Below are 13,307 nucleotides of genomic sequence, written 5' to 3'. Positions count from 1 at the left end.
ATTATATAAATTGACTAGATAAATAAAATAAAATAAAAACTTACAAAATTAGTAATCTAGTGTTACTTTGTTAAAGTTAACTTTCTAAATACTCGTATTTTATTTTTATTCTATCAAATGAAAAGATTAAAATATTATAAATCACGAGTGCTCGTTGTAGCACCCGGAAAGGAGGAAAAAAAAAAAAAAAAAAAGGGGGGGGGGGGGGGGGGGGGGGCCACGTCAGCAGCCACGTCAGCAAGCCCGGTCAGCAGTCCCGGCCAACCAGGGCCTGCCACGTGGCAAGATCGCGTCACTCCGAAAGGAGCCACGTTGGCGATCCGCGTGGGTGCGATCCGACGGCCCAGATCAATCGCGTGATCGGACGGCCCAGATTCAAACGCACGGACGGCCCAGATTCAATCAAAAACGAACGGCCCAGATTAAAACGAAATGAACGGCTGCGATCAAAAGGCAATGGGTTATAAATAGAACCCCCACACCAGACCAAAAACCCTAGCCGCCAGCCGCTCGCCGGAGAAGACGAACCAGAGGCCGACCGCCGCCACCCGCCGCCACTCGCCGCCGCACCGGGGAAATTTTCGACCGCCGATCGAGGTAAATTTCATACCCCCGACTCGTTTTTCCCCGCTGATTCCTCCTATGGCCAAATCGAGGCCAAAATCCCGGCCAAACGGCCGGAATACGCGGCCGAAGCCCAGCGGCGCCGCCGCGCCCCCTCTCGGTTTTTGCCTCCGACGAGGCCCTTCCCGGCCTCCGTTTGATGCAATTTTTATATCACCGTGATCACCATTCTTTTCTCTACAGGTTGACCGGAGCCGAATCACCAAAACACGAACCTCGCCGGAGAGCCGCTGCACCCGAGAGCGCCGCCGCCGGTAAGCTCCGTTTTTCCGTGATTTTTTGGCCCCCCGAGGGCCCTAGGGTTGTTTTCTGACAAGGACCAATGCGAGCGTGGCCGAATTCGGCCGAAAACGGCCGAAAACAGCCAACCCGAGGCGACTCGCCGCCGCCAGCGGCGGCGCCGTCGCCGGAGCACGGCAGAGCCGCCGTGCCGGAGTTGCGATTTGGTCCGAAAGGGGCCCTGGGCCTAATTTGGATTTTTTTTGGAATACGTGCAGGTACTGTTAGTGTGTTTCAGTTCCCCGGGAAAAATTCAGGGAAAATTAGGGACGGCCTGCAGGCGCACTGTGAATCGTATTCGGATCCCGAAAACAAGTAAGGACCCCTCACCCTATTTCCTATCACGGTATTAAAGTTCAAAATGATAAAACGGTATTTCTTGAATTAACGCATGTGTGAAATTGCTTAAGGTTGCTAATGGAGTCCGAGTCTAGTGTGATTGATGATTTTTTATTAAAAGATCAATTTTATATTATTAATTTGTGAGTGTTATTTACTTATTAAAAATGTATAAATTTTTATTTTTATTTTTATTTTTTTTAAAAAAAAATATATATATATATATGGTACATACACGTATACTAGAGTAGCTAGGGCAGTTAGCCATTTGGTCATTAATCCGACGTTTATTGAGCGGTCACGTGTAATTTAATCATAAGAGTGACAAACATTCAATTCAACATTCTTCAATGCATTTGTGTGTGTTAGGTGATTGTATGCATGATATTTTAATATTGGCCATATGTATGCATACACGTGTACATGTGTAATAAATTATAATATACATATATATATATATATATACATAGATAGAGAGAGAGAGAGAGAGGTAGAGATTAACAATTCATGAGTAAAAATTTTGTGTCGGTCAACTATGAGCTCAATGTCGTGCTGAAGAAAGTAGCATAGAGAAGATATATATATACATATATATATATATACACACACAAATGTATACTATGACTTGTTTCAGCTACAAGATTAACGTTGGTGTCTTAAATCCAAACATTTCCAAAAAGGGCTTGTTCAGGTCTGGTCTCATAATTCTCTGGGGTGGGCTTGAATGACTATAACTATATACGTTATATTGGGCAAAATTTATTTTAAGTTCAAATATTTTTATTTATAAACAAATAATTATAGCAAAAAATATATATAGATCAAACTACCTTAATTTTTTTCAATTACTTATTTGAGTTCTAAGAAAATATAAGTAATTACGTGTTAAAAAATAATATTCATAAAATAAAATAAGTAATAAAAATATATTTATTACGAATATTTTTTTAATTATACTATTATAATGATATATATTTTAAAAAAATGAAGAAATTAATAGAATAATTATATAAATTGACTAGATAAATAAAATAAAATAAAAACTTACAAAATTAGTAATCTAGTGTTACTTTGTTAAAGTCAACTTTCTAAATACTCGTATTTTATTTTTATTCTATCAAATGAAAAGATTAAAATATTATAAATCACGAGTGCTCATAGACAACAAATATATTATCTCAAACAACAAACAAATTATCTCGAGTATTTTTTTTGGCATTAAACTACTATAATAAATTAATTATATTACGAAGATTTTATTTTTTTATATATCATAATAAATCCCTAAAAAGGACACTATGTATATAACTATCATAACAAAAAAAAAAAATTGAAAAACATATGCACATCAAATGTAGTTTGTAATGTGGGTAAGATTCGAGTTTTACCAAACTTGTTTGAAATCCGTCACATATTCATCCGTAAGAATTTTGCTATCTAACAAGGTATTATTTGTAGTCTTAAACTTTGTTCAATGTCAATCTTCTTCTTTTAAGTTAACATCGATACAATATTAATAAAATACTATAGAATTTTTTTTAAAAAAATTAAATAATTCGAATCCGATATATTATTATAAGATTATAATAAAAATAACAGACAAATAATGATAAAAAGATTTAGTAAAATTAACTGGTGTAACTTATAGCCTACAATTATGTCATACCCCTCTTAACATCCTTTATAATGGAAGGGCTGAAGTGATTTTCAATAGATTCTTTACAGTGGACTAAAACTTTTCTACTAAGTATACAACATTTTTTTACCTCATATATCAAGTATATATCAGACCTTGATGAACTAACCAATCAATCCAGAGATACCCTTGTCTTTCTCCGTCAGCTGCGAGCGAGCGCCATAGCGTCTCTGCCTCTGCTGAAACGAAGTTAATGCCTCTGCAAACTCCTCCTTCCCAAAATCAGGCCATAGGTCTGGTGCAAAGTAGAGTTCTGTGTAAGCCAATTGCCACAGTAAGAAGTTACTGACCCTAAGTTCTCCACTGGTTCTAATTAGCAGATCTGGGTAAGGGAATTCGGTACAATTTGTTTCTAGTTCTTGCTCAATCAGTTGCTCATTAATGTCATCAAGTTGGATAGAGCCTTCTTTGACTTTCTGGGCAATGCTTCTGCAGGCCTGTAGAACATCATATTTCCCACTGTAGCTGACTGCTACAATGAGTTGGAGTCTGGAATTGTGTTTCGTCATCTCCTCTACCTCAGTTATGGTGGTTTGAAGAGACTTTGAGAGCTTGGATGAATCCCCAATTATGGATATTCTAATACCTTGCCTGTTAAAGATGAGGACAGAAATTGCTAAAGCCAAAATCACAAAAAAGAATTTGACACAAATTTATATCTGGTTTCTTCCCTCAAATGACAAATACCAGTATCAAAGATCTCTTGCAGCATTTAGCAGATATTCTAGCTCTGAGCAATAGAAAACAAAGCTTTCTGGTTTCACGATAATAATGCGATTTGTCTACATAAATATGTTCAAAGCATAAGTGTTTGAGAATTTTCTCAAAGCACTTTTAAGTACTAATTTAGAAAAATAACAGTAATGTATCTAGATAAAGATACTTATTTGTTATATTTTTACCAAAAGAAAACATAACATGTTAAGAAAATAAACTGTCCGGGCCTTGACTCATTAGGTTTACTAGATTAAGGGAATGGAAAGTTGGGAAGAAAATACGATTGAGAAAGAAGAGCAGAGGAAAGAGACAGAAGGGAGAATGATGACTTACGACGTCGTTTTTTCATATCTGAACTCAAAGGAGATAACCGTATTCTAAAATAAAAGAAAAGAGGCATCTGCACAATATGAACAGAGAAGAGAGGAAGCACCACTCATTTCAAATCAATTTTGAATTGTCTTACTAGAGAGAAAAGGAGCCATTGGAATCATTCAATTACTGTTTAAGTGAAATTCTTCTCCAAATTTTCCCGAAATTGATAAGATAGAATCACACTTACTTCGCAAGTTTATGCACTTCTGTTTTCAAAGATCTTTCGAACAAGCTCATCAAGAAATCAACCTCCACCTGCAGTACAACCAAACCTAATCACTCACCATCGGAAGACGACAATAAGGGAAAGGTAAAGAAGAAAGCCTCGTAGAGGATACTTTGCTAACCTTGGGCCGAATCCAATTATCTGTCGAGAAGGCGAAAACGGTGAGAACCTGAATCCCCCATCTGCCGCAGAGTTCCACGATTTTCCTCAGAGACTCAACGCCGGCCTGGTGGCCCCCCGACGACGGCAAACCCCTCTGTTTTGCCCACCTTACGTTTCCGTCCATGATAATTGCCACGTGCTTCGGCATCAGGTCTCTTTGGAGCCCCTCCGGCAGCTCCTCCTCCCCGGCGACCATACTCCCATCATTATCCTCTTCCTGGATAGCGACGTTCCCGGCGGTGGTTGCCCGAAGCTCGTGGCGTTTGGCTATGGAGATTTGAGAGGAGCAGGATGACAAGCCGGTGGTCGGAACAATTCCAGTTGCTGTTCCCGTCACTTGTGACGACGAGAGAGTAGGCTTAGGTTTGAGCGGAGGGAAAGTGTTTGGGACCTGAACAGGGAGGTTCAGAGATAACATTATCCCCGATTAGGATAGTGGCGTTTCGGTTTCTGTTGATTGGCTGTCGTGGCGACTCGCTGTTGTCTTTGATACCACCACTTCGGCACCGTTTAGGGCGACTAATAAAGCCGCAGTGGAGGAGAGAGGAAACCATTAGCGAGGGGAGAGGACAAGAAGGTGATGATGACTTACGACGTCGTTTTTTCTTGCTGCATTTCATCTAGAATTCCGTATGCCTTCCAATTTCATTGTTGTGGCTTTAAATCGTCAAGTGCTGGATATGATTTAGGGTGTGAATTGACGAGAAGAAGAAAAGCCACCATTTCCTCTTTGTTCTTTTTTCTTCTATCCTCTTGTCCTTACGAGAAAAATTTGTGAATAAACAGAGTTAACGAATCCCACAAAAAAATTTTTTTTTAAAAAAACATATATATATATATATAATACCTAATTTGGACTTTTTTTTTTTGTCAATCAGAATATTGTTTCTTTGGGGATTTATAAATATAGAGACGTGACTTTATTTTTAAACATATATGTGTATTTATAAATGAAGTATGGTGTTTATGATTACAATAACAACAACAACAAAAAAATGGTATATATATATATATATATATTCAAATGAAATATTAATATTTTTTTTAATAAAGTAACATATTCATTAATTTAATAATATATATGTTAATTATAATATAATAAAAATACTAAATATTAATTTTATTAAATTAAATATTATAAAAAATTATAATTAATATATAAAATACACAAAAAATAAATAAATAAAGTGGGATTTGAAGAGAGTAGGAAAATAGATAAGGAAAAATGCACTGAGAGAAAAGGGCAGGTGTGGCTTATTTCAGTTTCCTTCACGAATCACTATTCTTCTTACAACGTCCGTCTCAAATTATTTTGCATATTCATTTTAAAAAAAATTATTATTATTTTTTTCTTCCATATATAAATAAATATTATTTCATAATTAATATCTACTTTTTTTTCTCAGTCTCTCTTTTATAAATAATTTATTTTTCTTCCTTTATCTTAGATTTTTATAGACACTCATACCTTATTTCTGTTTCTTTTCCTAAAATAATAAATTTATTACTTGTGAGTTTTTTTAAAAAATTAAATTCGTATCTTTTAAATAAATCACCATGTAATTATATATATATATTTATAATGTAATTTTAAATATTTTCTAATTTATTGCGATAAATAATTATTTAAAAATAGTTAAAATTATATATACATAACAAATAAGGTAGTCATACGATATATTTATTTTGCTTAATATGTATTATATGATTGCTATATAATTGCCACGTGACATACTTGTATAATATAAATTTTATTATTTTTATTTTTATAAATAGAAATTTAAAAAAATAAAAATTTATTTTTGTTCTTCTTCCCAATCCCTCCCAAGAAGAATGAGGACATATCAATTTTAGAAGAACTAAAAATATATTGACTTAATTTATTTAGAATTATTTAGAAACTCAATTTTTATTATTTTACAATAAATTTTTATTTTATTATAATTGTATTTATTATAATTATGGTACTCATAGTTAAAGTTTTTTATTTTTTAATTAATAATTTTTTTAAAATTATTTGTTATTCATGTTCATTCCCTAATATACTACTATAAAAAAAAATTATTTATATTTATTAAAATTTCAATCTCTCAAATTTTTTCAAAAAGTGGTTATTGTATATACATATAATATATTAGATATAGATAGAATATATAAATTTAATTGCAAAAAAAATATTCTCAATATTAGATAAATAGTTAATATCTTTAATTTTCTGATGGATTTATCTAATCGAGAAACTTTTTTTTTTTAATTATTTGTTGTTTATGTTTGTAACACACAAACTTTTTATTATTTTTTTTATTATAATTATTTTAGTTTTATTTCATTTTAATAATTAATTTATTTGTAATAATTATATATTCTAATTTAATTTAATATAAATAAAAATAATAATAATGATAAAATGAGGTAAAATTATTTTTGGGATTTAATTGAAATTAATTTTAGAAAAAATGAGTAAAAATTTAGATTCTGTAGGTATTTTGAAAAGAAAATCGAAAATTGAGGGTCAAAATGTAATTTAAAAAAATTGTGCCACGTCAGCAGCCCGGTCAGTAGTCCCGGCATACGAGGATACGCCGCGTGGCAGGGACGCTGACGCGGGAATCCACGCGGGACGGAGAAACGTGGACAATCCGCGTGCGCGCAATCGGACGGTCTAAATCTGTTCCCGTGCGCACGGACGGCCCAGATCTCATGCGTGCGGATGACCCAGATTTGATCACACACAGATTTTGAGTAGGCTCTGGGTTTGATTTTGAGTTCTTTCGAGACACGTGCAAGTACTGGAAGTGGGTTTCAATTCCCATAAAAAAAATTCAGGAAATCTAGGGACTACCCGTAGGCGCAGTGAGAATCCGATTTCAGACTCCGAAACAAGTAAGGATATCTCACTCTATTTTCTATCACGACATTAAAGCTTAATAAATGATAAAACGATATTTTATTAATTAATAGATATGTATAATTAATTAAGATTGCTAATTGAGCCCGAATCTGATATATTTTTCGGTCAGGTGTTGTTCGATTTATTTTACAGTTTTGAATGTAGTATGGTGTTTGATGTGTTTATTCTATGATTTCGTATACATGAATCACGGTTTCATTTATTATGGTTTGAATTATTGTGAACCCAATGTTGTGTTGCCTTGTTTGGTGTCCATTACTAGTTTACGTGTTTATGTTTGATTGGATAATTGAGATTAAGAAAAATGAAAAAAGGTATGTGAATTGATAAATGGATAATGTCGACAGTCTAACTAGATATCCTGGGAGATGGTGAACGGACTGGGTCCATAGAGAACCCTACCGGGAACGTGGTCTCTCATATCGGACGGGGTATGGAGACTTTATGTATTTTGGCGCCCATACCGGACGGGGTATGGGGACAACCCTGTAATTAAGTTATTAATGTGAATGGTTCAAGTGTAGCAGGGACCCCCTATAAATCCCCATGGATACTAGTAGACTGATAAAAGAGAAAATTTGTTGCCTGATGATTGAAATATAAAAGTATGATATGTGTTATATTGCAGAGTGTGCATGATCTTATGATATTTATGATGTTATTGTTCCTCATAAGTTGTTTTCATGAATCTCACCGAGATAAGTGGATAGTAAAAGTTTTTATCATTGATAAATGAGTTTGTTATAAATTATGCTCAGTTGGTCGTTTTTGTTTTCTACCAACCTTTACTTCTGTGACAGTGAGATAATGTGATATCTTTGCTGGGTTAGTGTAGCGCCCCGGAAATTTTGTATGAAATGTATATTAAAATGTCAATGCGGAAGCGAAGCAAAATTTGATTAACATCCCTTACACTGAAACCAGAAAAACGTGCTCAAAATATAAAAGATTAAACTACTTAAAGGAGAAACTTGAAAGTAAAAACTACGAATGTGACTATGGAGTCCTTAGGCGTCCCCTTCGTCGTCCTCCTGCCGAAGTGGCTCGGGAACGATGTCCTCTTGATCCGAAATGATTAAATAAGGAATGAGCTACACTTACCCAGTAAAGACATCACGATATCTCACCGTCACGGAGGTAAAGGTGGGTAGAAAAAACACAAAAAAGACCAATGGAGCATAATTTACAACAAATCCTTTTATCGAAAATAAAACCTTTACCATTTACGCCCCTCAGTGAAATTTATAAAATAATATACGAAAGCAATAACATCATCATCATCATGAAAACATATATATGAATTGTATAACATAATACCTATCACACTCTTCGTAATTCAGTAGTTTCACAACATATTTTCCTCATTTACCAGCCCACTAGTATCCATGGGGATCCATAGGGGTCCCGCTACCCGTTAATCCTTAACACTTGAGATCATATTCTAGGACCGTCCCTATACCCCGTCTGGTATGGGCGTCAAACCATAGACCTCATTACCCCGTCCGGTATGAGGGTGAAACGGGCCGTCCCCATACCCCGTCCGGTATGGGTGCCAAAACACATAAGATCTCCATACTCCGTCCGGTATGGGAGACCACAATCCCGGTAGGGTTCCCTATGGACCCGGTCCGTCCACCATCTCCCAGGATATCTAGTCAGGCTGAACACATTATACAATTTCCATTCACGTAATCTTTCATTCGCCTTTTTCCTCAGTCAGCATTTTCAATCACATACAAACAAGCTAAACGATAATTTATGCCAAACAGACAACATGCAGTATCAACACCCCAGTCATTCAATCCATAATCAATAAAACAGTACAATATGCATACGAAACCATAAAATGAAAACATCGAACCTCATGCTGCATTGAAGACTGTAAAACAGGCCAAATAACAGTTAACCGACAAATACACTAGACTCGGGCTCCATTAGCGACCTTAAGCAATTTCACACATTCGTTGATTCATGAAATACCGTTTTATCATTTATTGAACTTTAAAACCGTGATAGGAAATAGGGTGAGGGGTCCTTACTCGTTTCGGGGTCCTTACACGGCTTCACAGTGCGCCTACAGGCTGTCCCTAATTTTCCCTGAATTTTCCTCGGGGAACTGAAACGCACTACTGGTACCTGCACGTGTTCCAAAAAAAAATCCCAAATTAGGCCCATGGCCCTTTTCGGCCCAAATCGCAACTCTGGCACGGCGGCTCCGCCGTGCTCCGGCGACGGCGCCGCCGCTGGCGGCGGCGATTCGCCTCGGGTTGGCTGTTTTCGGCCGTTTCCGGCCGAATTCGGCCACACTTGCATCGGTCCCTGCGAGAAAACAACCCTAGGGCCCTCGGGGGGCCAAAAAATCACGGAAAAACGGAGCTTACCGGCGGCGGCGCTCTCGGGTGCGGCAGCTCTCCAGCAAGGTTCGTGTTTTGGTGATTCAGCTCTGGTCAACCTGTAGAGAAAAGAGTGGTGATCACGGTGATATAAAATTTGCATCAAACGGAAGCCGGGAAGGGCCTCATCTGAGGCAAAAATCAAGAAGGGCGCGGCGGCGCCGCTGGGCTTCGGCCGTGCATTCCGGCCGTTTGGCCGGGATTTTGGCTCCGATTTGGCCACAGGAGGAATCAGCGTGGAAAAACGAGTCGGGGGTGCGAAATTTACCTCGATCGGCGATCGGAAGTTCCTCCGGTGCGGCGGCGGGTGGCGGCGGTCGGCTTCTGGTTCGTCTTCTCCGGCGAGCGGCAGGCGGCTAGGGTTTGTGGTCTGGTGTGGGGGTTCTATTTATAACCCCTTGCCTTTTGATCTCAGCCGTCCATTTTGTTTTAATCTGGACCGTCTGTTTTTGATTAAATCTGGGCCGTCCGATCGCACGCTTGATCTGGGCCGTCCGATCGCGCCCACGCGGATCGCTAACGTGGTCCTTTTTGGAACGACGTGGTTTTGCCACGTGGCAGGTCCCGATTGGCCGGGACTGCTGATGTGACTTTTTTTTTTCTCTTTCTCGGTCCGAGCGCTACAGTTAGTGTAGCTCATTCCTTATTTAACTATTTCAGATCAGGAAGACTTGGTTCCTGAGCCCGTTTCGCAGGAAGACGGCGAGTAGATGTCTAAAGATTTTATAGTTTTATTTATAACATTCATCTATAATATTTACTTTATTTAGTTTATTCTTTCATACGTTTAGTATGTTTAGATTATTGTGTAAGGGATATTAATCAAAAATTTTATTCTCCTTCCGCACTTAGAATTTTTCTTACATATACATTTTCTTTTAAAATTCCAGAGTTGTTTCAATATTTATTCTCTAATATACTACTATAAGAAAGAAAGTCTTATTTATATTTATTAAATTTCAATCTCCTAAATCTTTTAAGAAAGTGCTTATTGTATATACATATAATATATTAGATATAATTATTTTAGTTTTATTTCATTTTAATAATTAATTTATTTGTAATAATTATATATTTTAATTTAATTTAATAGAAATAAAAATAATAATAATGATAAAATGAGGTAAAATTATTTTTGGGATTTAATTGAAATTAATTTTAGAAAAAATGAGTAAAAATTTAGATTCTGTAGGTATTTTGAAAAGAAAATCGAAAATTGAGGGTCAAAATGTAATTTAAAAAAATTGTACCACGTTAGCAGCCCGGTCAGTAGTCCCGGCATACTAGGATACGCTGCATGGCAGGGACGCTGACGCGGGAATCCATGCAGGACGGAGACACGTGGACAATCCGCGTGCGCGCGATTGGACGGTCCAAATCCGTTCCCGCGCGCACGGACGGCCCAGATCTCATGCGTGCGGATGACCCAGATTTGATTACACACAGATTTTGAGTAGGCTCTGGGTTTGATTTTGAGTTCTTTCGAGACACGTGCAAGTACTGGAAGTGGGTTTCAATTCCCATAAAAAAATTCAGGGAATCTAGGGATTGCCCGTAGGCGCAGTGAGAACCCGATTTCAGACTCCGAAACAAGTAAGGATCTCTCACTCTATTTCCTATCACGACATTAAAGCTTAATAAATGATAAAACGATATTTTATTAATTAATAGATATGTATAATTAATTAAGATTGCTAATTGAGCCCGAATCTGATGTATTTTTCGGTCAGGTGTTGTTCAATTTATTTTACAGTTTTGAATGTAGTATGATGTTTGATGTGTTTATTCTATGATTTCGTATACATGAATCACGGTTTTATTTATTATGGTTTGAATTATTGTGAACCCGATGTTGTGTTGCCTTGTTTGGTGTCCATTACTAGTTTACGTGTTTATGTTTGATTGGATAATTGAGATTAAGAAAAATGAAAAAAGGTATGTGAATTGATAAATGGGTAATATCGACAGTCTAACTAGATATCCTGGGAGATGGTGAACGGACTGGGTCCATAGAGAACCCTACCGAGAACGTGGTCTCTCATATCGGACGGGGTATGGAGACTTTATGTATTTTGGCGCCCATACCGGACGGGGTATGGGGACAACCCTGTAATTAAGTTATTAATGTGAATGGTTCACGTGTAGCAGGGACCCCCTATAAATCCCCATGGATACTAGTAGACTGATAAAAGAGAAAATTTGTTGCCTGATGATTGAAATATAAAAGTATGATATGTGTTATATTATAGAGTGTGCATGATCTTATGATATTTATGATGTTATTGTTCATTATAAGTTGTTTTCATGAATCTCACCGAGATAAGTGGATAGTAAAAGTTTTTATCATTGATAAATGAGTTTGTTATAAATTATGCTCAATTGATCGTTTTTGTTTTCTACCAACCTTTACTTTTGTGACAGTGAGATAGTGTGATATCTTTGCTGGGTTAGTGTAGCTCATTCCTTATTTAACCATTTCAGATCAGGAAGACTTGGTTCTTGAGCCCGTATCGCAGGAAGACGGCGAGTAAATGTCTAAAGATTTCATAATTTTGTTTATAATATTCATCTATAATATTTACTTTATTTAGTTTATTCTTTCATACGTTTAGTATGTTTAGATTATTGTGTAAGGGATATTAATCAAAATTTTTATTCTCCTTCCGTACTTAGAATTTTTCTTACGTATACATTTCCTTTTAAAATTTCAGAAAAAGGAAAATTCCAGAGCTGTTTCAATGTTTATTCTCTAATATACTACTATAAGAAAGAAAATCTTATTTATATTTATTAAATTTCAATCTCCTAAATCTTTTAAGAAAGTGCTTATCGTATATACATATAATATATTAGATATAGATAGAATATATAAATTTAACAGTAAAAAAATTATTCTCAACATTAGATAAGTAGTTAATGTTTTTTATTTTTTAGTGGATTTATCTAAAATTTTATTTTTTTTTAAAAAAATAAAATAAAATATTACAGCGGCAGTAAGAGACTGAGCGACTAGAGCGGCCGGTAACTACTGCATCGGTGGTGTGGAGGGGCATGCCAAGAAGATCTAATTTTTTGTGGGATGCAGCAGTAGAAAACTGCATTAAGAAAAAAAAAAATCTCTATATATCTAAAATACTAAATACAGATATATATATATATATTAAAAAGCTTGTTTTAAAAAACTGCTTTAAACAAAAAAGAAAAAAACTGTGTAATATATCTATATATAATATTTAAAAAAATAAAAATAAAAATTAAAAGTATATATAAAGTTGAATTTCAACCTTGGAGACAAAATTGATATTGAATGATAAGGTATTATAAGAATCCTAATGCAAATAGAAAAAAAAATAGATTAAAAAGTAAAAGATCTGCATGGTTGCACAAAGAGAATTATAAAAATATCAGCAGAAAATCCAAACCCATAGGTTTTTAAACTTATTACATTTTTAGTTAACCATCTTTTTTTTTTTTTTTCGTCTCTATTCAATAAATTTAAGAATTTTTTCTACAAACTCTTGAATTTGACTATTTATTTACATATTTATGAATATATTATTATTATTTCCGTTAAATTTCTCTCTT

The 13,307-nt window shown here is 35.6% G+C and overlaps 1 protein-coding gene and 1 long non-coding RNA gene across 2 annotated transcripts; one reads left to right on the top strand and one right to left on the bottom strand.

Moving 5' to 3' along the window:
• Positions 1–273: 273 nt before the first annotated feature.
• Positions 274–1,990, top strand: LOC148268988 (uncharacterized). The gene is made up of 3 exons (XR_015816742.1): positions 274–597; positions 808–878; positions 1,122–1,990. It is a non-coding gene; the product is annotated as an uncharacterized LOC148268988 (long non-coding RNA).
• Positions 1,991–2,849: 859 nt separating this feature from the next.
• On the bottom strand, positions 2,850–5,161 carry CPT4 (Undecaprenyl pyrophosphate synthetase family protein). The gene is made up of 3 exons (XM_022036012.2): positions 4,378–5,161; positions 4,218–4,285; positions 2,850–3,529 (listed from the first exon to the last, which is right to left on the bottom strand). The coding sequence occupies exons 1-3, from the start codon at positions 4,834–4,836 to the stop codon at positions 3,043–3,045; spliced, it is 1,014 nt and encodes a 337-aa protein (XP_021891704.2). The 5' UTR covers positions 4,837–5,161; the 3' UTR covers positions 2,850–3,042.
• Between the last annotated feature and the right edge of the window lie 8,146 nt (positions 5,162–13,307).

The sequence above is a fragment of the Carica papaya genome, chromosome 2 (assembly GCF_054855325.1).
Source record: "Carica papaya isolate Zhongbai chromosome 2, ASM5485532v1, whole genome shotgun sequence".
Classification (NCBI taxonomy): domain Eukaryota; kingdom Viridiplantae; phylum Streptophyta; class Magnoliopsida; order Brassicales; family Caricaceae; genus Carica; species Carica papaya.
This window is presented reverse-complemented; position numbering and strand designations above follow the sequence as displayed.